General features: G+C 34.6%; 1 protein-coding gene across 1 annotated transcript in view; it reads left to right on the top strand.

Moving 5' to 3' along the window:
• Positions 1–26,959, top strand: part of ANTXR2 (ANTXR cell adhesion molecule 2) — a gene marked incomplete at both ends in the record, with an annotated part of 158,353 nt that overhangs the window by 32,322 nt on the left and 99,072 nt on the right. Inside the window, 4 exons of the mRNA XM_080697110.1 lie at positions 4,677–4,737; positions 7,725–7,823; positions 9,613–9,682; positions 24,626–24,704. Of these exons, the coding sequence (XP_080553236.1) occupies positions 4,677–4,737; positions 7,725–7,823; positions 9,613–9,682; positions 24,626–24,704 (309 nt within the window). The remainder of the gene's footprint in view (positions 1–4,676; positions 4,738–7,724; positions 7,824–9,612; positions 9,683–24,625; positions 24,705–26,959) is intronic.

The following is a 26,959-nucleotide window of genomic DNA, read 5'->3' on the forward strand; positions in this document are numbered from 1 at the left end:
AAACATCAGCTTGGGATTTATAACATTGTCTAGGCTGTTTGAAGAGTCGTATATTTAGATTCACCTACTACTACAAATGAGTTCATGAGATGAGAAGAGGTACATTGAAATGGACTAGTTGAGGAGGTGGGGTAAACCTGGATAGTGATTCTATTTAGAAAAGAAGTAACTATGTGTGTCTAGCAATGTAGGTAAGACAGTGAGGGAGAAGAGCACCAGAGTCTATTTCTTCTAAATAAAAATTTGCCCCAAATCAGCTCTACATCCAAGAGGGGAGGGAGGAAAAATAGATACTATGTTAGTCAGTTTTCTGTTACTGTAAGAAATACCTGAGAATTAAGATGAAAGGTTTATTTTGACTCCCTTTTTGGAGGTCTCAGTGATTGGCTTCATTGCCCTGGCCTGTGGTAGCACAGTTCACCATGGCTGGAGTGCAAGGTGGAAACAGCCTGTTCATCTCATGGCTGAGTGCCAAAAAGAGAGAAGGAAGAAGGGGCTAGGATCTCAATGTCTCACTCAGTGTCACATCTTCAATGACCAGAAGGCCTCACTCTACATCTTGCCTCTCCAAGATAACATCACCTTCCCATAGCACCATAGGCTGGAGACTAAGCTTTTACTTTTAATTTATTATTATTATTATTATTATTATTATTATTATTATTATTATTTGCAGTACTAGGGATGGTACCCAGGGGCATTCTACCTCCGAGCTACACCCCCATCCCATTTTTTATTCTTTATTTTGAAACAGGGTTTCACTGAGTTGCAGAGGACCTCCCTAAGTAGCCGAAACACTCTGCGGACCATGATCCTCTTGTCTCAGCCTCCCAATTGCTGGGATTACAAGTGTGTACCACCACACCAGCCCTGAGACTAAGCTTTGAATATGTAGACCTTTGGGGACACTTATTCAAACCCTTGTGCACATATACAAATAAATGAGAGAGAGAAAAAGAGAGGAGAGAGAGAGAGAGAAGAGAGAAGAGAGAAGAGAGAGAGGCACTTCTACCTCATTTTGAACTCCTTTTCCTTTCCTGAGACTAAGGCCAGTTCTAGAATTTTACAATATGAAACCAAAATGTGTGTTCTAGATCAAATAACAATTTAAATTTTGCAAACACAGTTTCTTTTTGATTTTCTAAAGGCATGCTACATTTTCAGATTTAGTTAGGGTCTTTGGTAGCTCTTTGTTCTAGCAGTGCTTCTCTCATCTTTTAGGTTCTAAATGATGTTGAGAAATAAAATGTACAACTAACTTTTTTATCTGTAGAAACCAAACATGATGCTGATAGCAGTAATGAAGTAAGAAATAAAGAAAAACTAATCAACAGGAGAACCCTAAGCACTTTGATAGTCTAGAAATATATACTAACTAATTCATAGCTTGAACTTAAATTTTAATTTATTCAAAATCAGTGGTATTGGGAATTTTCGATCAAACATAGAAAAACTTGAACAAATAAAAGTAAAAGCTTAATGACATACTTTTGAAGATAAAATAAGCCAGGTTTCTGATTGTTTTTGATAGGATAAAACTATGTGCAAAAAAAAAAATAAACTGACTTAACTTGTTAAGTGATAGCTTTGTGGTGGTTAAGTCATCTATCACCAACCTGAAGGTTGGAAACACACTGGTTAGAAGGGTAGGGTTTGGACTCAATCAAAGCTGGGGGCATCTGGCATACTATGTAAGAGCAAATAGTTACACAACTTAAAAAAAAACTTTTCTAAGCTCCAGTTTCCTCATTTAAAAAATAGAAATAATAATATAATTTGTGTTCTTAAAGCTTATGAGAAGTAACTGAAGAAATTAAAATGCTCAGAACATTTCATGGAACATAAATGTCCAACAAATGGCAATTATTATCAGGTTTGAAATGGCTTCACTTTTGGCTGCTGATAATTGTACTTAATTTAGAAAATCTGACTCTTTGTGATTCATATTAATGTTATTAATGTTTGGGGATATAGAAGTAGAAATTAGGTAATATTGTACATATTATTCTCATTTGTAAATATGAATTTATACTGATATAATTTTTTGAGGGAAGAGGTGCTTTGTTAGTATACTTTTTCATGGTAAAAATGAAATTATTTGCATCTATATGCAATAATCTTATCAATGATTATATATACATACATGTATATATAGTACCCTATGATTTTAGCTTAGGCCAATCTTTAGTAGAAACCATTTATTAATTTCTATTGAAATATAACAAAGAAAAACATTTAAGGAAATATTTTTGCAAGTTCTTTTGCTGTGCAAATGATGGATATGCAGATTAGGAAAGATATTATCATAGTCAAGGCACTTGATCCAAGGTACAATCAATCATTAACAGCACTTAATTTGGTAAAAGTTGACTTGAGCGTATAGAATGTTCGTTCTCTTCACCAGTTGTGGAGTGATGACAATGTTAATATAATAGGCCCATCTTGATATCTACAACATCTCAGCCTGTACAGTTACTTTGTGAGAATGCATTATGAACTATTTTGTTTTTATACGAGCATGAAGGTGTTCAAATTATGGCATTCCGTATTTCCAACATTCATAATTTAGTGAAGGGTTACATGTTCTTTCACAAAAATTGCCTTTATCCTGACTTGGATCTGAGTCCTAATATAACTATTGGTTTCTAATTAGACACTTTTTCCCAATCAATCTCATTAAGTTATAAATTCAATTTTTATTCTCTAAATATTTATTGGTTGTGCTGCATATACAAAATAATGTGTCCAGCATAATACACTCTTATTTATGTATTCAAAGAGCTTGTTTTGAATTAGATGAGGTAAATTTTACACTTAAATAATATCAGGTCCAAAAAGATTTATTCCTTTAGGAATAAAATAAACTTAGAGAACAAGTGATGTTGAGAAAATTCAGTTTGGTTGCATCAAATAGTAATGCTGATTTTATGACTCAGTGTTTGAACTGCTTGCTTTTTAATAAATGTGTTACTTGAGACATTTTCCACTCAATTCCATAATTTAAGAAACTTTTGTTGTTAAATTATTAAGTACAAATTTTTAACTAAAGTAAATGTATTCCTATGTATAAATGTATATTATACAATTTGCTATAGGATATAACCAATGTTAGCTATTTTAATCTTTGATTGATTTTTTAAATCTATGACTTAATAGAACATAAACTGGTAAATCACCCTGAAATCTTTCATTAAAATAAAAATAACTTACAGGGAGTAATCAGGGTTCAGTTTCAAGGATGTGGACCATCAATGGTCCTTTTTAAAATTTAAAATTTTTATTTTTGCAGTACTGGGGATGTAACCCAGGTGCCTCCTAACCCTGAGCTACATATTCTTTATTTTGAAACAGGGTCTTACTGAGTTGCAAAGGGCCTCACTAAATAGCTGAGGCTGTCATTGAACCGCGATCCTCCTGTCTCAATCTCACAGATGCAGGGATTACAAGCGTGCACCACCATGCCCACTCTCAGTGGTCCTTGAATGTGTTTACTCTCCAGCCATAGGAGATCTTTATAAAAGCATGGATTATTTGATCCTGCTATTAAGGAAAGCATAGAGCTGGATGTGGTGGCACAGGCCTGTAATCCCAGTACTTGAGAGACTGAGACAGGAGGATTGCAGGTTTGAGGACAGCTTCTGCAACTAGTAAAAGTCTTAGAAACCTAGTGAGACTCTGTTTTAAAACAAAAAAAATTAATAAAAAGGGCTGGGTGTGTTGCTTAGAAGTAGAATGCCCCTGAGTTCAATCCCCAGCACCCACCCCCACACTAAAAAAGGTGCAAAAAGCCAAAAGCATTTCCACTTCCTACTGCAGTCCTTCCTTCTTGTTCTAGATATGAGCAGGTGTTAGAAACCAATGCACATCATCTGTCATGAACTTGAATTTCCATCAAGAAAGGGGTGCTGCTCAAAGATCATCTGGAATTCATCTGACTTTGATAATGTAGTGCAGAGCAGTTCTAAAAATAAAGACAGGATTGTTGTGGCCCTTAGGAGCAGCTTACTTCATCATGGTTTCCTAGTTGTAGCCTTGTGCCTTGTATGGTAGTTTCTGTTTCTCAGAACAAGCTAAGTCGAGTCATTCTGTTGCAGTGCTTTGGGAGTACTTGAATACAGAGCCTGTGTTGTTGAGAATATTGTTTGGCTCGTACAAGGAGCCTGTGTTCTGCAAGTGTGATGTTTGATGCATATAAAAGGATTAGCAGCCATGGGAGAGGAGTCTGAGGAGGGACTAGAACTGTCAAATAAAGAAGTGTTTATTTAACGCATTGAATTTCTCAAAGAAGACATAATTTAGCATTATTATTATTATAATATAACCATGGAAATTATTATCTTGCCTGATGGTGAGGTCCAATATTGATTTTATAATATTGAGAAATTTTATTTATTTTTACCCAAGGCTATATCAGATTTTGAGGTAGCACCCACTTTACTTGTGCTTATCGGTACTTTAATAAAATAAGGATTCTACCATTTACAGTCTTAGGATACACTCTGAAAAAATGATGTAGAAGTTTCCTAAGAGTTTGGTAGCGATCTATGTAATTGTTAATAGATTTTCTCTGTCATCTATTGTAGTAAGGAGAAAACTTTAAGGTTATTAGTAACAGTATAAATCACCTCATGTTATAATTTACTTCTATAACTTGACATTTTTTTCCCCTATTTTAGATACTAGCTCAGTCATGTACTGAAATCCTGGAATTGAGGCCCTCAAGTGTCTGTGTGGGGGGTAAGTGTTTAGAATTTAAAAATACCATGTAAGAAATTGTATTTTTTCCTCGCTAAAATATATGATTCGAAACTCATGTTGGAAAGAGAATGGCAAAAATTAACTTTTTTGGCATGTTTTTTGTGTAAGAATTTTTAAATAATTCCTTGAAATATTTCTATTTTAAATTCAAATTTTTAAGATTGGAGTGTTATTTTAAATAATGAGCATATTGTGTGACAGGCTTTTAGAATCTTCTGTATATTTAGTTCACGTTTGAGACCTTTTCTATGGCAAATAAAATAAAATATGAAATCTCTTGTTTTATCTGATTATACAAAGAGTCTCTGTAGACTTCAAGCTCCCTGATTTGATGACCTGGCCAGAGTACAGCGTCTGCCAGCCCAGGGCACATAAGGAAGTGGTTTGTGGGCGGGCAGCAGGAAGGAAGCAGGTGGCTCCATCAGCTGGTGCTCAGCACAGACTCAGGTTTCACTCTTCCCTGCCGTCCTTGCCCAGACAGTCCGGTTCTCTCTGCCCTATTTTCTTTTGTCTTCAAGTCTAACCTAGAGTTCATTTTAGCCTGACTTTACTTAGACAAGGAAAAATACTGTGTCTGCTGGTGGAGTGGAGGAAGACATTGAGCAATTTACCACAGAGGCTCCCCATCCACCACTGGATTTGGTCCTTGTTAAGCTCTGTATCTCTGGCCTCACTAATAAATGATCATTGACATGCTGAAGAGAAATAGTGCATCTGAACATCCCCAAACAGGGTTACCATTTCTAAAGGTATAGATTAGTAGATTCCTGGAGATAATATTGAAAAATAAATGGAAAAATAATACTAAGATGATAGCTGGTCTTTATTAAGTTACTAAATTTTGATGGGCATATACACTGTCTATTGCATGTATCATTTTATCGAGTCCTCATAACCACACAGCTTAGTAGTTGTTTAATCTCTGACTTGCAGATGAGGGGACCGAGGCCATTTTAGTTCAGTACTTGTTTAGTAATTATCATCTTCAATCCTGATCTGACATCAATGTCCATGCTTTTACTCAATCATATTTCAGGGTTGTTGTTTTTTTAACTGCACTTCATTTATTGAGACAGGGTCTTGATAAATTCCCCAGGCTGGTCTTGAATTCAAGATTTTACTGCCTCAGCCTTTTATGTAGTTGGGATTATAGGAGTCCACTACCCCACCTGCTACCTGTATCTTAACTTAGAGTAAGCTTCCTTTCATAGTACACTGAGTGGTGAATGGTCTGGCAGGTTTTGCCTCCATAGTTAATAACTATATGTATATTGGATTATATTAGACAGGAAAAATTCAAAGGATTGAGGGTGATAATGTGAATTAAAACTAGATAATAGAGGAAAAACAACAGTGGAGCGATGGAGGAGGGGGTCTGAAAGAGGGTGAAATTAATGAAGGAAACACTTCCACTGACATTATGTGCATATGTGAAATTGTCAGTGCCAATTTCATCCATTATGGGGAAGGAAAAGGAGTGGGGAGGAAGCCGGGGGAAGCTCACCAAGTCCTCTGTGCATATATGTCCCTATCACTCTGAATTACATTATGATATGACCCTAAAATGCACCAATCAAAGCATATTTTTTAAAAGATACAATAAAAAGTAGAGACGAGGTCTGAAGAATTCCTAAGGCAGGTAAAGCCAGTTAGGCCAAATATAAGTGACATTTGCTTCATTTGCAAACATAAGTGAAACTTAATGAACTATTTCTTGTAAGTGCATGCATTAATGAAAAATAGAACCTAAGCTTAAGCTATCAAAACCAGCAAACAAATTTATAATTGTATAAGTGAGAACTTTCTGATGGGTAGTCCAAATAAAGTACCTTATAACTGTAAACAGTCAGATAGTTTCTTTGCTTTACTGTTTGCCTTATAAAACCTCCCTTTTGTGTTCCTTCCATGAAGCTCCCAAACCACATTTGATGGGGAAGTCCCCGGTTCAGGAATTGTAGTTTTCTCAGATAAACTCTTCAACATTTTTTTGTGCTTTGCCTTGCCTTTTTTTTTTTTTTGAACGGTGTTAATCTTTGTTAAAAATAGTTAAAATACATTTAATGGCAATCAAGATATTTGATCTGTTTACTTTTCTCTCAGCATATTCTTTTGCTATCTTTGTCCTTACTATACAGATAGGGCCCAAGAAGCTAAATCAACTTCTAGCCACTGGCTGTGGATTATTAGGGATTCAAAAATATATGACTTTTGATGAATTTTAGGTTTGTAGGCAATAGAATGTAAAATCAGGATTAATGAGGTAAAAAGGCTGTTAAAGAAGAACGTCTATGAGAGACATAGATTTAAGAAAATAATGCAAGTAGCTTTTCTAAGAACTATAAAATATGAACAATTAATTAGTTTTTTTAGTCAGGTATGGGGGCTAAGAAAGGATTGTGGGTTTGAGGCCAGCCACATCAATGAAGCAAGACCCTCAGCAACTTAATGATGTCCTGTTTTCAAAATTAAAAAAAAAAAAAAAAACTAAAACTAAAATAGGGCTAGGGTCTAGGGCAGAATCCCTAGTACCAATTATAACAACTATAATTAGTTTTCTTTATATATCCCAACCTTAATACTTGTAAGTAGAGAAGAATAGAGAGAGGCTTTCTTCTTAATGATATTTTTGTGAAAGTAGAATAGAATTCAGAAAATTTTCTATGATATGTTTGGGAACCAATGTTATGCTTTAATTATAATACCTTGGCTTCTATCAGAAAATATTTTGTTTAGAAAAGAAAATAATGCATTCCTATATGGTAGTGAGTGGTATCCTCACTACATTTACCCAAAGGGTCAAAGAAAGCTAGCATGGTTGGAAAAACAGAGTTATGTATTCATTGTTATTAGTTGACCAGATAGTATGAATAAATTCATTCTATGTGTCTTGATATTTCAAGTAAAATCTTTAAAAAAACTTTTTTGGTAAAGCAGCAATTAAAATGTTTTTCCCCTTTCAATTGTAGAGGAATTTCAGATTGTTTTGAATGGAAGAGGATTCATGTTGGGCAGGCGGAACGGCAGCGTCCTCTGTACTTATAGTGTGAATGAAACATACACAAAAAGTAGGTCTTCAGCAATCTCCATGTCACTTTAACATCTGCACACCACACTTAACATCTGACTTTTCTCTTTTCCCCAACTAAAATTAACTATGTTGAAGTTTTCAATCAGAGAATAAAGAGATGAAATCTCCATGATAAAATAAATAATAGTAATTATTTAATAAGGGCAACATTTGATCATAACTTAATAAATGTTGGACCCTGTCCTAAGTAGTCTCATTCTTAAGATGGTTTGTTTCTGAAGGAATAAAATAACTTATGCTTGGTGACATAGCTCATAATGGGCAGGGCTGTCATCTAAAAGTAGTTTTCACCACTGGTCTATGTGGACTAACCACATTAATCATCTGGTTGAATTGCTTGTTTCCTAGACTTATTTTGGGCCACTCTTGCCTTGAAATACAGTTATCTTGAACCGCTCTCCTACCTGTTGCCTTATTATTTTGTCATTTGTTTTCTTTACATAATTTTCCAGAAATGTATCAGTTCTTTGAAGACAAATTTCTTTCAATGTATTTTTTTTGCCTTTCAGTTCTTTTGTTATCTCCAGTGCTTACCCAGCACAGTGTTGTTTATGATTATTACATTAAATAGATCTCAGTTTTCTGAGCCTTTTGGGCCTCTTGTAAAACATTTTTTCCTTATTGATGATTATATCATCTTTCAAAAATATATGTTGCAAGGCAGAATCTATAACTGGGAACTCGGATAGGATTATGTTTTGAGAGATTCAACCACAATTGCTGTTTATCTGATGATGTCAAGCTCTCTAATAAGCATAGCTCTGGCCACACGCAGTCATTGTTCAATATGTGTTTGCTGAATTGAAGTGGTGAGGAGCTCAGCATAGTCCATGTCATAATTAATTCCTGTCTTTTCTACCAACATCTTTTTCTTATTAATTTGGTAACACACACACACACACACACACACACACACACACACACACAGATATTTGTGACAAACTCTTCATAATGGATTTCACAATTGAGTAGGACAAACTAATATTTTTATTCAGTAGTCATTTGTATACAAGTGTTAAAGTTATCTAACTCCTTTGATTTCATAATTGAGTTGATTATAATATAAACATTTCATGCTTAGCTACGTAAGATTTATTAAAGTAGGTCTTCAGGGCTAGGATGTAGCTCAGTGGCAAAGTGCTTGCCTGGCAAGTGCACTGCCCTGGGTTTGTTCCCCAGCCCAAAAAGACAAAAACAAAAAGACCCCCTTTAAAGTATGTCTTCAAACAGATGGCTAAAGATAAAATTTTATTTTCATAATTTCCAGTCTAGGAAGATTCATTTGATTACATAACTTTTGCTGAATATTTCTAGTCTACATCATTTTTCTCATATATTACTAAAATTGCAAGAACAATATTAGCACCCAGCTTAGTAAATATATTTTTATTTATTATAGATACAGCTATTTTGTTAAACGTGCAACAAGTTTATTTTCCTTTGGACAATTATTTTTTTCTCCACCTTTTCTAAATTCTGCTTTTAAAAGTTATATAATTTATTCTTAAAATATGAGATATATGCAGCATTCAAGAAAGAAAAACGATATTTTTATGGTACTGCCATCATCTGTGAACTTAGTTTAAGTTAAAAATAAAATCTCTTTCATTTTTATTCTCTTTTCTGTCATTCATTAGTTTGTTTATGCTAATATATAGCTCATAATCCAGACTTGAGCTCTAATTATAGAATTTTCTTCACATCACTAATAAAATTATGTGAGGTGGATATCATTCTTTATTCATTCAATGTCATTTATTTTTTAGGTGTAAAACCAATAAGTGTTCAGCTTAATTCTATGCTTTGTCCTGCACCTATCCTGAATACAGCTGGAGAGTAAGTACTTTATTAAGAACAATTTTAAAACATTTTAGCGACAAATTATCATAAAATAATGATAGATATGCATTGATAGTTTTATTGAATCTTTACAACTATTTATTGGTGCATTATGATTATACATAATATTGGTACTATTTGTGACCATAATTTGGTCAATTTATTTACCCAGTACCTCCCTTCTACCTTCGCTTCTCACTCCCCCCAGCTCCCACCCCCCCATCTTCTACTCTACTCATTTTCCTTCTCTTTTCATGAGATTTCTTATTTCCTTTTTAGCTTTCATATATAAAGCAAACACATGGCCCTTGACTTTCTGAGTCTGGCTTATATAACTCGACATGACATTCTCTGTCTCCATTCATTTTCCTACAGATGCCATAATTTCATTTTTCTTTATGATTGAATAATACTCTATTGCATATCTATGCCATTTCTTTATCCACTCTTCTATGGATGAATACCGAGGTTGTTTCCATCACTTGGCTATTGTGAATTACACTGTTATAAACATAAGTATGCATGTATTACTAGTATGATGATTTTTGTACTTTTGGATAAACACCTAGGAAAGGTATAGCTGGATCATATGATGGTTCCATTTCTATTCTTTGAGGACACTTCATATTGATTTCCATAGTCACGGTACAAATTTACAATCCCACCAATGGTATATGAGTTTCTTTTCTTCCATTTCCTCTCTAGCATTTATTATTTCTTGTATTCTTAATGGTTCTCATTTTATCTAGAGTGAGAGGAAATCTCAGTGTAGTTTTGATTTGGATTTCTCTGATTCCTAAAGATGTTGAACATTTTTCATACATTGGTGGGCACTTAGATTTTTTCTTTTGAGAAATGCCTGTTTAGTTCTTTAGCTCATTTATTGATTGGGTTGTTTGTTCTTTGGGGTTAGGTTTTTGAGTTCTTTGTACAGTCTCGATATTAATTCTGTCAGAAGAATAGCTGGAAAAGATTTTCTCACATTCTGCAGGCTCTCTTTTCATGTTCTTGTTTCTTTTGCTCTGCAGAAGTTTTGTTACACTGATATTTTGTATTGCTTTTTAATTGTCTATTTCATTAATTTTGGCTCTTTACTTCCTCCTGGTTTTGGAATTGTTTTCTTCTTTTTTTTTTTCTAGGACATTGAGTAGCATCACTAGTTTATTTATTTGAGATCATTCTGAAATTATTATGTAGCATTCATTGCTATAAACTTTCCTCTAAGAATAACCTTCATTGTGCTCTGGAGATTCTATTATTACTAGATTTCAAGAATTTTTAAGTTATATCAATTTCTTCTATGACTCATTCTTCATTCAAAAGTGTATTGTTTAATTTACATGTGTTTTTATACTTCCTATAGTTTTCTTGCTATTGATTTCTAATTTCATTCTATTATTTGATAAGGTACATGAAATTATACCCATCATTCTGTATTTGATAAGACTTGACCTAAAATATGGTCTATTTTGGAGGTTTCATGATCAGCTGAGAAGAAAGTGAATTCATCTGTTGATGCATCAAATAGTCTATAGTTGTCTATTAGGAACATTTAATTTATAGTATTTTTTAGGTCTGAATTATCTTTACTGATGACCTGTTAGAGTGATAGTTGAAATTATCCAGTATTTTTGTATTAATGTCTATCTGAGTTTACATCTAGCAGTGTTTGTTTTTTACAGGTACAGTGTTTGGAGCATAAATATTAGCTATCATAATATCTTGTTGGATTGTTCTCTTTACCAGTGGGAAGTGACCTTCTTTGTGCCTCCTAATTAATTTTGGCTTGAGGACTACGTTTCTGGGTATAATTGTAACTAGACCTGCTTGCTTTCAGGCTCTATTTACATTAAATTTCATTTTCCATCTTTTTTTTAACTTTCATCCAGTTGTTGTCATTGCTAAAGAAGTGTATCTCTTGATGACAACAGAGCATTGGGTCTTGTTTTATAACTAGTCCTCCAGTTGTTCTGGTCAAAAACATTTGAGTCATAGTTGGAGAATTGAGATAATTTACACTCAGTATTACTATAGTGAGATGTTTATTATTTCCTGTCATTTTGTTTTATTTATAATGTTTAGTTTGGTTCTAATTACTACTTATTTGTTATTCTAATGAGATTCATTCTTTCCCAAGCTCTGATGTTTGTTTTTCATTTCTCTGTGTAGTATTTTTGGTTTTCACCTGCTTGCTAGCTCTCTAAGATGTTTACCAGGATTTCTCTACACCCTTCCTACCGCAGTATGCTACCGCAGAACTGTTGTTTTAATATTTTGGGTTTCTATGATATGTCAATATTATACAGGTCAGTTTTGCATGAAGCCATCATATCTCCAGTGTACATTAGGACTCAATGACTTATTCCAGCAGTGAAAAATCTACTATGGTTTGGTCATGTTGTGTTGAATTTGTAATTCTGTGTGTTTCTCCTTATCTTTCCCTGTGATTTTCTCTCCATGCTGTCTTTTCAATTTTAGTCATTGGCAACTCCATCCCTTTTGTTGTTCTGGTCAAAAACATGTGAGTCATAGTTGATTTTTTTTCTTTTTTATATGCAGTCTCTCAGTAAATCTTTTTAGCTCTTATTTCAAAATATAAAAATATAAAATTTTCAAAATCTTCTTAGCTCTAATTGCAGAATACAATCTCAGCTCACTACCTCCACTACCATGATCCTAGAAAAGTTATTGTCATCTCTTGATTAGATGATTAGTATTTCAGCTGGTCTTTCTGTGTTTGTCTTTAGCAAGCGCAATCTCCTTAAAACACTTAGGTTTATGCCACCCCTCCACTTGAAACTGTTAGCAATGAGTTCCTCATCCCATTTACAGTAAAATGCTAATGTGCACAGAGCCCTCAGGGTTCTATAGGCGGTGGCCCCTTGCTACCTCTCAGACTTAATTTCCTATTTGCTTTTTCTCCACTTGATTATGGTACACTGACCTCTCTGCTGTTCCTTACTGCATCAGCTCACTCTTCCCTGAGCGCATTTCTACTTGCTGTTCCCTCTGCTTGAAATGCTCTTCCTCTCATGGCTTCTTCCTTCACCTTCTCCAAGTCCTGTTCAAATGTCACCTTCTCAGTATGCCTTTTTCTGGTCACCCTATTTGGTCAGGCAATCTTCTCCCTCCTTTGGGTCATTAACTTCCTATTCCTATTTTATGTGTAAATTTTTTCCAAAGCACTTACTTGTTTGTTATGATATGTCTTCTTTCTGCGAAGACAAATTTGTTTCTTTGGTTTCTTGTATCCCTATCACTGTACCTAGTACCTGACACATAGATTCATTATGTATTTGTTGGATGCAAGGGTGAATAGGTTTGTCTCAGATCTGTTGGTTTACCAATGAATATGAAGAGCTGAAAAGAGTCATTTGGTTGCCTAGGGGAGGCACCAATATCGGGAAGGAAAAAATGGTCAAAATCCTTTTTTTGGGGGGGGGGTATAGTCCATTAAAAAAGAACAGAATACGCCAGGCGCGGTGGCGCACACTTGTAATCCCCGCACTTGGGAGGCGGAGACAGTAGGATAGCGCAGGTTCGAACCCAGCCATGCTGGCTTAAGAGACCCTGTTTCCAAATAAAAATGTATAAAAATAGGTCTGGGAGTGTAGCCCGGAGGTAGAAGGGTTTCCAGGAACCCCAATACCACCAAAAAAATAAATAAATAAATAAAAATAAACAAACAAAAAAACCCAGAATACTACCTGGCTTTTTAATTATAGTGAATAGTTAAGTTTATACCTCCCAAGTAGGTATAGAAGGTATTATGCCTATTTTATTCCAGGTGCTGAATTTGACTTCTTTAGAATTTGCCTTTGGGCATTGCTTTTCTTTTTTCTTTTTAAGTAGAGTGCTATAAAGGCAAATGATATTCTTTAATGACTTGTAGATAGGATAAATACGTGGAAGATGATTTTTGAAAATTATACATAGCACAATAAATATCAGGTATGAGAAATCATTTGTTTAGCTTTTGACATTAATATTTCATCTACAGGAAAAATGAGAAAGTTTTGGGATGGCACTCTAAAAGAATGATTTCTATTCCTTTTCTGCCTCAGGCACATGGTACCACCGATTCATAGTTTTAGAAAATTTTATTTGTTTATGTATTAGGTATTTGGGGACATCATTACTTTTTCTACTTAGTATGTTGCAAGTAATTTGGGCCTGTTTCTTTGCCTTGAATTTTCTTCAGATACTTTTGTAGGTGATGAGTTCTTGTGAGATTGAATTAAAATCAACACAACTGAAACAGTTTAGCCTTGTAAGGTGACCGAGGCTTAATATGTTTGCCTAATTAGCTTTTGGCTAAAAATTCAAACCCATTAAATAGCTAGTTAGTCTATGTTTCAAATAAACACATCTGGTCCAACACTGAATGAAGGTTTATCCTGTGTGAGGGTGACAGATGTGGCGATGGGTCCCCCTGTTCTGTCACTTAAATAATTAACAACACACTGGTGAGGTAACCCTAGACAGGGAGCCTCACAGCCAGATGCGTGGTCTCAGAGCTGGGTCCATGGACATGTGCCTCAGCTCATTAGCCTGCTCTACCAGTTTGTTCTCAGCTCTGTGTTATAGCCTCAAATAGATTTTTTTTTTTAGGATTATTCTTTTAAAAATTTAGGGCTTATGGATTTTGGTTTAAAGTCTGGCTAACATGAAGATATTTATTTGGAGATGGGGACTAAGAATGCAGCCAAGTAGCTAAGACATAGGTCTGTACTCAGAAATTGATATCATGAAGTAAACAAAAGTTAGAGATATCCAGCCGGGTGTGGTGGCCATGTCTGTAATCCCAGTACTTGGGAGGCTGAGACAAGGGGACAGCAGGTTCAAGGTAAGCTTCAGCAACTTAGCGAAGCCCCCAGAAACTTAGACCTTGTTTCATCATAAAATATATAAAAGGACGGGGAGTGTAGAAAGCTCTTGAGTTTGCCTTCCCCCAAGAAAAAACAATTATAAAAAAATGATATCTGGGCCCATGCTATCTAGGAATATCCTTGCTGCTCCTAACTGTAATAGGGCTTTGAAGAATTTTCTCTAATAGCCACTGATGTTTATTACGTTTTTGTATCTGATAGGGATTTTTTTTTTTTAGGATAAGATGAACACATTCCTAGCACATAAACAAAAAGAAGTTAAAGATAGTAGTTAGCAAGATTTTTTTTTTTTTTTTGCTATTTCTTTCATTGGACATACTTTACTTTTAAAATGCCACATGATTAAACATACTCTCCTACCAGGAATAATTTGTAGATGATTTAGAAGTTTATTTCCTGCCAGTAGTTCTTTTGTACCAAACGGCCTCCCTGAAGTTTGAAGAGGATGGCCTTTTTACCGTTCTTTGACTCTTCCCCATTCCAGGACAGTACCCTCCTGATGTAATGCACAGGTATCACATATATAAGTGCACCATGGGCTTGTTCTCCGACCCTTGTTTTGTGAAACGTCAACAATAGCACAGCTGCTCTGTAATAGCTGAGATCTCAAACCTGTAATTTGGCAAGGAGAACAGAGCAAATTGGGTAAATATACATAAACACATTGTGAAGAAAGAAAAACAGAATGGAATGAACCAGTGCCTTATCCTACAGCTTGTTTGATAGAGATGATTTAAGGAGGCATATGGTATAGTTAAATGTGCTTTCTAAAACATTGGCCAGAATCTTCTGGCAAATATGAAATAAATATCTAAATCAGATGAAAGTGATAGTATTAGTTCTCTTAAAAGGCAGTGTGGGAAGACACTTGACAGAGTGTTTTGAGTAAGAAGTGGTGCGACGTCAGAGCATGTGGAACATTTCAGGCATCAGTTACTGATGGTGAACAGTGGAGGACTCGGGGTTGGAGGCTGGTTACAGAGAGAAGTTGTCTACTACTTTTTTTCGTTGTTTCATTTTACACACACACACACACACACACACACACACACACACACACATATATATATATATATATATATATATAATCTAGGCTATTTTGGCTGGAATAGAATTGATTCTGTATATATGTACTTGTTCATATATATATATATATGTAAAATATATATGTAATATATATATTATGTACATAATATATATAACTATGTAAATATATATTTTACATATATATAGTCTATATTGGCTGGAATTGAATTGATTTAGTCTATCGTTTTTTGTTGGCCAAATTCTCCCTTTACCACAACTTTTCTCTCTTTCAAAAACATATCTACATGTATATATATATATATGTGTGTGTGTGTGTGTGTGTGTGTGTGTGTATACAGTCCATAATTTCTTTGTCCTAACAGCAAGTGATACAATCACAACTTCAGTTTCTTATGAGATATGACCCTTTTTTTTTTTTTTAATCACAGATACTAGGAAATTAGCCATGCCTTTCTTTTGAATATGTTAGAATCTGGGTGAAATCGGTCAAAGATGAAGGCACTCTCTGTTTCTCTGCCCCCTGCCCACCATGATAGAACATTTATCTTTTTTTCCTCATAGCATGTTGCTTTCTGATTCTACCTATGGATATGATAAATTAACTTAATCAGGATGGTATCTCCATTCTAAGTATTGTATACAGTTCTGGACAGTGTCTTTTAAGAACAATAAGTAATTCTAGTACATGTAGGTGTAGCCACAAAGATGTTGTCAAGTATTGAAATGTTAAGTAAATTGCACTTGACAACACTAGAAAGAGATATGATTCAGATGTGACACTTTAGCTCTCAAACATGTGGCAGTCTGTCATGTAAAAGATTTGGCTTATTCTTTCTTGCTACAGTTAAAAAAAAAAAAGAAAGTAGCAGGTAAAGGGAAGACATTTCAGTTTAGTATGAGGAAGATCTTTTAAACATTTAGTGAGGACTTTTGAAACTTAAAAGTGTGTAAAGAGGGCCGGGCGTGGTGGCTCACGCTTGTAATCCCTGAGCTTGAGAGGCGGAGACAGGAGGATCGCAGTTTCGAAGTCAGCGGCGCTGACCCTGTTTCCAAATAAAAAATATAAAATAGGTCTGGGAATGTAGCCAGGAGGTAGAAGGGCTTCCAGGAACCCCAGTACCACCCAAAAAAAAAAAAAAAAGTGTGTAAAGAGAAACAACTGTAATGATGAAGAGGTTATTTCTTATATACTTACTTAAATCTTTTTATTTATTTATTTATTTTGTGTGTGGTGCTGAGAATTGAACCCAGGGGCATTCTACCTCCAAATTACATCTCCAGCCCTATTTTCTATTCTTTTTTTTTTTTTTTTTTTTTTTTTTGCGGGTTTGGGGATGGAACCCAGGGGCATTTGACCTCCGAGCTACACCCCCTGCCCTACTTTTTATTCTTTATTTTGAAACCAAGTCTCACTGAGTTGCAGAGGGCCTCACTAAGTAGCTGAGGCTGTCCACGAACCGCGATCCTCTAGGTCTCAGCCTCCCGAATGTTGGGATTACAAGTGTGCACCACCACGCCCGGCTTTTTATCTTTATGTTGGAACAGAGTCTTACTAAGTTGTGGAGGACCTCACTAAGTAGCTGAGGCTGACTGAGAACATGTGATCCTCCTGTCTCCCAGGTACTGGGATTACAAATGTGCCCCACCACACCTGGCTTACTTAAATCTTGCATATGTGCTCTGAAATTTTATACTATCAAAATATTTTAGTGTTTTAAAATGTAACATTTTTGAATGAAAGTCACTAAAATTGGGTGATTATTTCTCAGTATAATTTTTATCACTTTATAAAATCCACAAAGCATTTAGAAAGGGATTCTTTTCCATTTAATACAGAACTATAACACAACTCTAGATGTGACTTGATTTATCTCTGAATATCAATTTTTTCTTTCTGAAATCTAGCCATCTCCTGATTACAATTTTTGTTTTAGTTATTTGCACATATTGAGATAATATAAAAATAATTTAATTTAATAATTCTTTTACTGTTGCAAGCAAAGTATCATCAAACAAAACATTAATTTACAATTTACATATACTTATCTACATCTACTCATATTAATATATTCATAACTAGAAGTGGAGTCTTTAAACTATTCACAAATATTGGATCTTTTTTTCAACTTAAAATCTTTATTATTCATAAAAGAAATTTTAAAAAGCTCTGCAGAGTATTAAATAGTGGTACTTGATTTCAAAATATCTTGTCACCATAATTTTAATAACTTTTCAAGTAGTTGCCAGTTTAATTTTCAGTATGTGCAAATTGAAGGTAAATTATTTATTACTTCTAGCAAATGTCTTTCACAATTTTATTTAATTTTTCCATACTTTTTAATAGATCATAAAATGGAAATCTTTCATTAGATACACATAAAGTCAGAAGCAAATGAATACTTTGCAAATAGGTTACTCTGAATTGAAATGTCAACCACATTTCATGGGGTATGAAATTTCTTAGGCCAAAGTAGCTCTGACATACGGCATGGACCACTTCCCTCTTTTAAAATAGTCATATGTCGCCGGGCGTGGTGGCGCACGCTTGTAATCCCCGCGCTTGGGAGGCAGAGACAGGAGGATCACGCAGGTTCGAAGCCAGCCGCGCGCGCTGGCTTAGGAGACCCTGTTTCCAAAATGAAAATGTAAAAATAGGTCTGGGAGTGTAGCCCGGAAGTAGAAGGGCTTCCAGGAACCCCAGTACCACCAAAAAAATAAAAAATAAAAATAAATAAATAAATAAATAAAATAGTCATATGTCTCTAAGTATTAAGGTAAAAGTATTGTAACTACTGGGAGTTACCGAATTTTATTTATCAAATATATATCACAATATTATTTGATAATTTCTCTCATAGGTGAATTTAGTACACAATTGATTTTTTGTTGTTGTTGTTCTGTAGGCTAAACCCAGGGGCATTCTTCCTCTGAGCTATACTCACAACCCAATTTTATTTTGTATCTGGAAACAGGGCCTCACTAAACTGTGGAGGGTCTTGCTAAATTGCAGAAGCTGGCTTTAAACCCGTGGTCCTCCTGTTTCAACCTCTCAAGTACTGGAATGACAATTGTATGCCACCATGCCTGGCTTGATGTCATTATTATTTCTTCTTTCTTGCCTTCTACATCCAATAAATATCCATATCCTTTTATTTTAACTTAGTATCTCTCCATTTTCATTTTCACACTACCCTTATTGTCACTGTTTTAGTTCTACTTGTTAGGTTGGTTGGTTGGTTGGTACTGAAGATTTAACCCAGGGGCATTCTACCTCTGCACCACCCCTCCTCCAGTCCTTTTTATTTTTATTTTTTGTTTTTAAACAGGGTCTCACTATGTTGCTGAAGGTGGTCTCAAACCTGCAATCCTCTTGTCTCAGCTTTCCAAGTACTGGCGTTACAGTCATGTGCCAGGAAGCCCAGCTCTACTCTGGTTCTTAGTTGAGATACATGAACACTTTCTTAGTTGGTCTTTCTTTTCTAGGAATTTATTATTATTATTATTATTATTATTATTATTATTATTATTATTATTTGGGTGAAGGGGATGGCCCCAAAGGCTTTCTACCTTTGTGCTACACTCCCAGACCTATTTTCTATATTATTTGGAAACAGGGTCTCACTAAGCCACTGAGAACCTCACTAAGTAGCTGAGGCTGGCTTCAAACCTGTGAGATCCTCCTGTCTCAGCCTCCTAAGTACTAGGATTACAAGCGTGTGTCACCACGCCCAGCCTAGGAATTTATTCTTTAGATGCTTGCCTTGTAGGTATCAATAAGAGCAATATTTGTAAAAAATCCATCTGACCATGTTTCTACAAAGCTTGAAAGCTCTTCGTATTCATTTTAGAGATGGCATCCTGGGTTCTGCATGACCTTCTCCCACTCTCCTTTTTAGTCTGAAGCCATATTTTCTTACTCCCACACTCTAATGTAGCTGGATGATTGAATGGCTTTTAGCTCTTTGGCTATTCTGTGCCTCTCTTGCTTTCTCACCTTTCAGACACCCATCTTTTTGGATACCCTCTAACCATCAATTCCAAATTCCCGATCATTCTTCAGGATTTATCTCTATAGGTGAGTTTCTGCAGGAAGTCTTTGCCGATACCCTCATTCTAATGTGTTTCCCACATCGTTCTCTAGTCCCACGTTTATACCCATTTTACTTAATATCGAATATTGTTTTGTTCATTTATGTGGCTTGCTTTCAGTTACATTGTAGTTAGTTTTATTTGATATTAAAGCCCTATTACTAAGCACAGACTAGTTTGTGCTATTTTTACAAAAATATTATTGCTAGTATAGGCAATTAAAAATATTCATTCAATTAACTAGAAATAGAATGAGCAATTGAATGAATTTATGAATGACAAAATGTTCATAAGCAAGTTCGGAGTGTGGTTTGAGGTTTAAGCACACAGCTCAATACAGCTATAATGTCAGGTTCAGTCAAGATAATATTTTATAACAGAAAGAAAATAGCGCTGAAAACTTCTTTACATGAATTTACATGGTATTATGTAGTAGTCAGGTTTGAGTAATTTGGGTATATATATATATATATATATATATATATATATATATTTTTTTTTTTTTTTTTTTTTTTTTGTGGTGCTGGGGATTGAACTCAGGGGCATTTTACCTCCAAGCTATACCTTGAACCCCATTTTTTATTCTTTATTTTGAAGCAGGGTTTCATTAAATTGTGGGGGGGCCTCGCTAAGTAGCTGAGGCTAGAGACGAACCTGTATCCTCCTATCTCAGCCTCCCAAGTACTGGGATTACAAGTGTGTGCCACCATGCCCCACTAGCTTTCAATATTTTTATGTCACTAAGTAGAATAAAAATTCTTTTTAAAAATGCTGCATAATGTGTACATTATTTTTCTACTTTTTTGTTTCAGTTTGAATCTCAAAGGCTTATAAAAATGCCTTGATTTTCTGAGTAATCCACTAGGAAAGCAATCAGGTGTTAGTCATTTATAGAGTACCTGCTTTGATCTAGACACTGGGTTGGATGCTTTATGTATATTATTTTATTAAACTCTCCTCCCCAGAATGACTATAATATATACACAATTCTCCTCATCTTGCAGTTTGAGGTGTAGAATAAAGACTGAACCGATGTGGGTTCAAGCTCAATACTCCAAATTCTTCAACATGTAGACGGAATCTATCCTCTTTTTCAACTTCTGTGCTACTTGGGATGAAGTTCAACTCTCCCCTGGCCTCCCACTAGAGTCTGGAATGAAGTCAACACAGTATTACCTCAATATGTTTTGTCCATAATACAGTCTCTATGATAGAGAGGTTGGACTCCATGATTAGAAGTATAGCAACCATGACTAGAAAGTAGGGATATGAATGAATAATCCATGGATAATGACAGAAATGACAGAAAATATGACAGAAACCATTCAACATGTATAGTGTAGCCTTGGAATGAATAAAGTCAAGGTATTGGGTTTAGGTTAGAGGGTTAGGGGGCCTTAACAATCTGTGTGCCAGAAAAGAGGTAACATAGCTATGGGCAAAGGCACCAGCTCATGACAGTGAGAATAACTTATCAGTAATTTAAAAAGTTATATTTTCTATGATTTCTTAAGGATTTTTTCTGATATATTTCTTTTATTTCCTTGTATACAGCAGAATTAAAAATCATAAATATTTTTATGCTGGTCAAACTGAATTTTTTTCAGAAAAATACAAATTTGCATATATTTATAAATATATTTACAAATAAATATCTTGTTTTAACATATAGCAACTGCTGTTCTAGTTAGAACTATGTGAATATAGTAAAAAAGGGTTATACTTAATTGAAGGTAATAAGAAAAAATTAAGTAAAAGATCCTAAAGTATGTGTGGAGGATTAAGAGAATATCATGAAGTAAAAAGCACTTTGACTAGTGGCAGAGAGGTCAAATATTTGGGCAAGTTTCCTTTTAAAAGCTTTAGTTTCTCCATTTGAAAAATGAAAACAATGTTAGCGTCTATTTCAGAAGGCTACTATAAGAATAAAAAGAAGAATTAATGTGTCCTACTCATAGTAGGAAATTAATGAAATTCTGAAATTGTTAGCACGCTTTTTCATGGTAATGTTTTGATCATGCTATTACTACTTCCAGGAAGGTAAAGATAATTATTTTAATGAAGTCTCTGTGTCAAAAGAATCATCAAGTAGATTTCCATACCTGTAGAAATTTGACTGTATTATTACAGCTGTATTATATTAGGCTGAGATTTGGGGGACATAGTAGTTATTTTGCTTAGCTTACAAAGTCTCTTTACCATACAATTATAGTATAGGAAGGAAAGAATTTGTCTCTAATAATATCTTGTATTCTTATTCAATTTTGGTAAACATTAGCAGTTGTGTTTACCTTAAGTAGGGAACTGATTCATTTGTGTTGAATTTTTTTTTTTTTTTTTTTTGGTGGTACTGGGGTTCCTGGAAGCCCTTCTACCTCCAGGATACACTAGACCTATTTTATATTTTTTATTTATTTGGAAACAGGGTCTCTTAAACCAGCGAGGCTGACTACAAACCTGCGCGATCCTCCTGTCTCTGCCTCCCAAGCGTGGGGATGACAAATGTGCACCATCACGCCCGGCATTTGTGTTGAATTCTAAGTGCCAGATTATAAATGACTTCAGCTAATATCTATTGATCTTTTAAAGTTGAATCAGTGAGATTACCTGTGACAAGGATATACTATTATGAATTTAAATAATCTTCCCTCTAACTAAATCAGGCCTACCATGTCCTATGATTCCTGTTACATGTTTTAAAGTAGTGGAATTAGAAACTAGGAAAGATTATTTTTGGAATCAGTTTTGCTTAGTCATTAAAACAAAGCAAAACAAGTCATTTAAGTTCTGCAGAATAAGCAGTAAAGCTTAAGGGATTTTTATTTTTATTTATTTATTTTTTAAGTAGGCCACTTGACATTCTGTGTTGGAATAGTTCAAAAAACCTATTAATTTGATGTACACACTCAAAATTCTTATTCTTTTTTATTTAACTGAACTCTAAAACAAAGTGTTCTGAAGTGACTAAGTTACAAGAACTATTTTAATAGGAGTATAGCTGAAATTTTAATGAGAATGTGGCTTGAACTTCATCAGTAGTTTCTTTTTCTGTCTCTATTCCTACCTGAACCCAAACAAAATATCATATTGAGAGAAGAAGCACCTTAAAGACTTTCGTTTAGTTGATTCTCTATGGTATGAAGGAACGAGTTCAAAATTAGTTAGAATCCTAGCATTACTACTTTTGGCAAGGAAATGAGCATTTCTGGTTCTCCTGCATCCCATCTGTAAAACTGTGAAACTACTACTTACTTCCAAGGCTATTTTAAGGGTTAAATGAGGTCATCCCTATAAAATGACTAGGAGACTGTCCAGCACCCAGAGAGTACTAAATTGAATTTCTCATCTCTCTTCTCTAGTATTATTGTTGAAAATCCTCCCAGCAACTTGAGGTTGTTTCTGCTTTATCCTATTGAGAAGTAGTGTTTGACACTGAAGGCATAAAGAAGAAATCTATATTTCTACTACAAATATTTTATGGCAAAATTCTATTTTACTGTAACAAAATTCTACTGGTTCGGGGTAATTAAGGCAAAAATGACTATTTGTTTTATGGAAACAAATTTGATGTGTTAAAAATAGTACTATTTATTTATTTATTTATTTATTTATTTATTTTGGTGGTACTGGGGTTCCTGGAAGCCCTTCTACCTCCGGGCTACACTCCTAGACCTATTTTTACATTTTTATTTGGAAACAGGGTCTCCTAAGCCAGCGCTTGCAGCTGGCTTCGAACCTGCGCGATCCTCCTGTCTCTGGCTCCCAAGCGCAGGGATTACAGGAGTGCGCCACCACACCCAGCCTAAAAATAGTACTATATAGAAACTGGTAAAATGTCACCTACTTCTCTCAGTTATAATTGATGAATAGCTTTGATTTGTTTACCTACTGATTGTTATAGGCTAATATTCCTTGCAAATTATTATGGAATAGAGCTCTTTACTTTCATACTTTAGAACCTCCTTGTTAGTTTTTTCTTCAGTTTTTTTTTTCTTTTTTTTACCTGGCTAACTGATCTAAATAATGAGTTATCAGAATCTGGACTAAATATATTTTAATAATTATTATTTTTATGTTTTCAAAATGAGAGCTGTGTTTTAACTCATATTTTTAAGCAGGGACACAAATTATTCTCTCTCTTTTTTTTTTTTTTGTCAGGATATCTTAATATCCTGGACCATCTACAGCAAATGCCTAACAAACATATCTCTTTCTTTTTTTCTTACTTTCTTCCTTTTATTTTCACTTTTTCTATATTTTCATCCTTGAGTGGTATATTACTTCCAATTTTGTATTATAAACAATTATCTTGTACAATATCTAGAGACAGAAAAGTAAGCTAAATGGCATCTAAGGATTCTGCCACTTTTTAGGTTTTTGTGACTCTGAAATAATCTCAGTATTTCTGTGGATTAGAAAGTTTTATAATGTTCCTATTTATGCTAATTCTTGTTCTGTTTTATTTTGTGGTACTGGGAATTGAATCTAGTGGTATGCTGGTATTCTACCTCTGAATCACACCCCCATCCCTGTTTTTATTTATTATTATTTTAATAATTATTATTATTAGTAATAGTACTACTAGAGATTGAGCATAGAGGCAATCTACCTCCAAAGTATACCCCCAGCCCTTCTGATTTTTCTTATTTTGGAAGAGGATCTCCTTAATTTGCTGAGACCTAGAACCTGTGATCTTGCTGTCTCCTGATTTATATTAATGGAACAATTAGATCATTTAAAATTTTCCCTTTTGTAAATGTGCAAGTAAGAAAGAGGTTGAAATAAAAAAACTAAATGCTGTGACCTTTAGTCTTTATTTCTGGCTAGTGTGAATTAATAAGGAAATAGAAATCAACAAACCTCCAGTTACGAATTTATTTTTAATTATTGTCTCTTTATTTTTAATTTTTTTTAGAACTCTTGATGTTTCAGTGAGCTTTAATGGAGGAAAATCTGTCATCTCAAGCACTCTAGTAATTACAGCTACAGAATGTGTAAGTAAAAAGCTAGTTATTTTTTAAAACTAATTTTAACCAGAACTATTCTATGGAGGCTTAGTATTGTTGATACTATAATAAAGAGGCACAAATGACTATGGACACCATTAAAAATGTATTAAAATTTATATTAGTTTTGTTGTTGTTTAGCTCCCTTTTAAAGAAATTTTAAGATAGTATATATTTTATTTTGAAATTTATAAAATTTCAAAGGTGTATTTAAAATCAAGATAAGGCAAGAGAATGAAAAATGAAGCATTTTTTAAAATAAAATTAAATATATAATTTGATAGTATTTTTCTGTTCTGAATGTAGTGTCTAAGATGTTTATCATCTTTTAAAATCACCAGTGTATTTTAATGAATGACTTCATTATTTTGTCCGTCTTAATGAAGTCTTTTAAATGTTGGTGCTTTCTAATTTGAATAAGAAATTTGATTTTAAAAATTGATCATTTCTTAGTTTGAAACTCCACTGAAGCTATGTTTTAGTTCATATTATTAATTTTTATGGCCTAAAACATGGTATTTTGAACTGTATATATTCATAAAAGTTTTTTGCTTGTAGCTAATTTTGTGTATTTATAGAGAGTTTTGTTATTACCTTGTTGAATATAAAAATGAGAAGCGCTAAACTGAACTGACCACATGGCTATTACGTTTAAGAACTTTTTTCTTTGTAAGACTAATAAAGAAAAATAAATGTATAAATAGACAAAAATAAAAAGGAGGAAAATTCCTGTCTTCCAAAAGACCAAAATTCAAACCTAATTTTTTTTATATCTCATAATTTTATGGTTTTATATTTTTATCTATGAACTCAGAAGAGACCTTTACTCTATGAACAAAATAAATTGACTCTGTGCTATCTGTGTAGAGGTGGCTGTGTTTCTCATTGTATAATAGGGCTGCAGGGAAAAGGATCATCCACATGGAAACTTAGGTCACGTTAGAACTCCCTGAATGACTTTATCAACACTTTCTCCTATTTTGAAAAATAATAGTTTTTTTTTTTCAAAAAGATATGTAATGTGTTTTGTAATTATTCAGTTTTGTGGATGTTGCAATTTCTAGATTTTCTCGTCTCTCAGGAAGTGGTTGGCTGAGGTTACAAATATTTGTGGTGTGTAGTTTTTCAATGCTTAGCTTATGAAATGGTGTTCTTTCTCTTTCCTTCTAGGCTGTACTTACAGCTGTCCTTTTTCACTTCTCTTGCCTGCAGAATGGAGAGCAGGTCTCTTGTTTCTGTTTTCTAACCATGCGTTAGTTCCATGTGAGTTCCATGGGGTGCTGAGGCTGAATGACTCATCTGGAGTTTTAGCTTGATAATAAGGAAGGCTTAGCTAGGTCTTGCTGTTCTCAGTAGAGGGTAATGTGATTCAAAGTAGTTGAAGAGTCAGATGATTTCAGAAAAACACACCATGTCAGGATGGGGAGAGAATATAAAAGGGTAAGTAGTGATAGCAAATGAGGAAGTCCAGATGTTCTCATCCAGAAGATGAGATTTAGGCTAAGAACTGATGGAGGTGAAGGAGCAAGCCCCCAAAATCCTCTGACAGAAAAGTGTTTCAAGCAGACAGAGCAGTTGGAATGAAGCCTGAGACAGGAGGATAGTATTTAGCAAGTTTAAAGAAGAGCCAGGTGGCCAGTGTGCTGGGAGGAGACTGGAAGTCATGAGACGAGGGGGAGAGAGTAGTGGAGGGGGCAGAGCTCGTGGGGTTGCCTGTGTCATTTCAGACTTGAGCTTTCTTCTGAGCGAAGCTGGAAGTCAAGATCTGAAAGGTGACATGATTCAATGTCTTAAAACGATTACTCTAGCTGCCTTGTGAAAATAGACTTTACTGGTGGAGGCAAAAGTGGAAAAAATTGAGGCCAATTTTGCGGGGCTGTTTCAGTAATTCAGGAGACAGAGGAGAAGTGGAATAGCCCCACTGGGGTGATAGCAGTGGAGATGGTGAGAAGTGTTTTAATTAAAATATATTTTAAAGGTGGAATCCATGGGATGCCTAGACAGACTCAACCCAGGATGTAAGAGCAAGAAAGGCTTTAAGAATAATTCCATGCTTTTTTGCCTGGGAAGCCGGAAGGATACATTTTTATCAGGTAGAGGCAGTTTTTGTAAGAGGACCAGGAGTCCCATTTTGGTACTGTTGTTGACAGATATGTATAAAATAGCTCAGTGGATATACAGATCTGAGGTTCTAGAGAGAGGTCTACATTGGAAGGACAATCTTGGGAGTTGTTGACGAATGA

The sequence above is a fragment of the Muscardinus avellanarius genome (genome assembly GCF_963383645.1).
Source record: "Muscardinus avellanarius genome assembly, chromosome: 6".
Lineage (NCBI taxonomy): Eukaryota > Metazoa > Chordata > Mammalia > Rodentia > Gliridae > Muscardinus > Muscardinus avellanarius.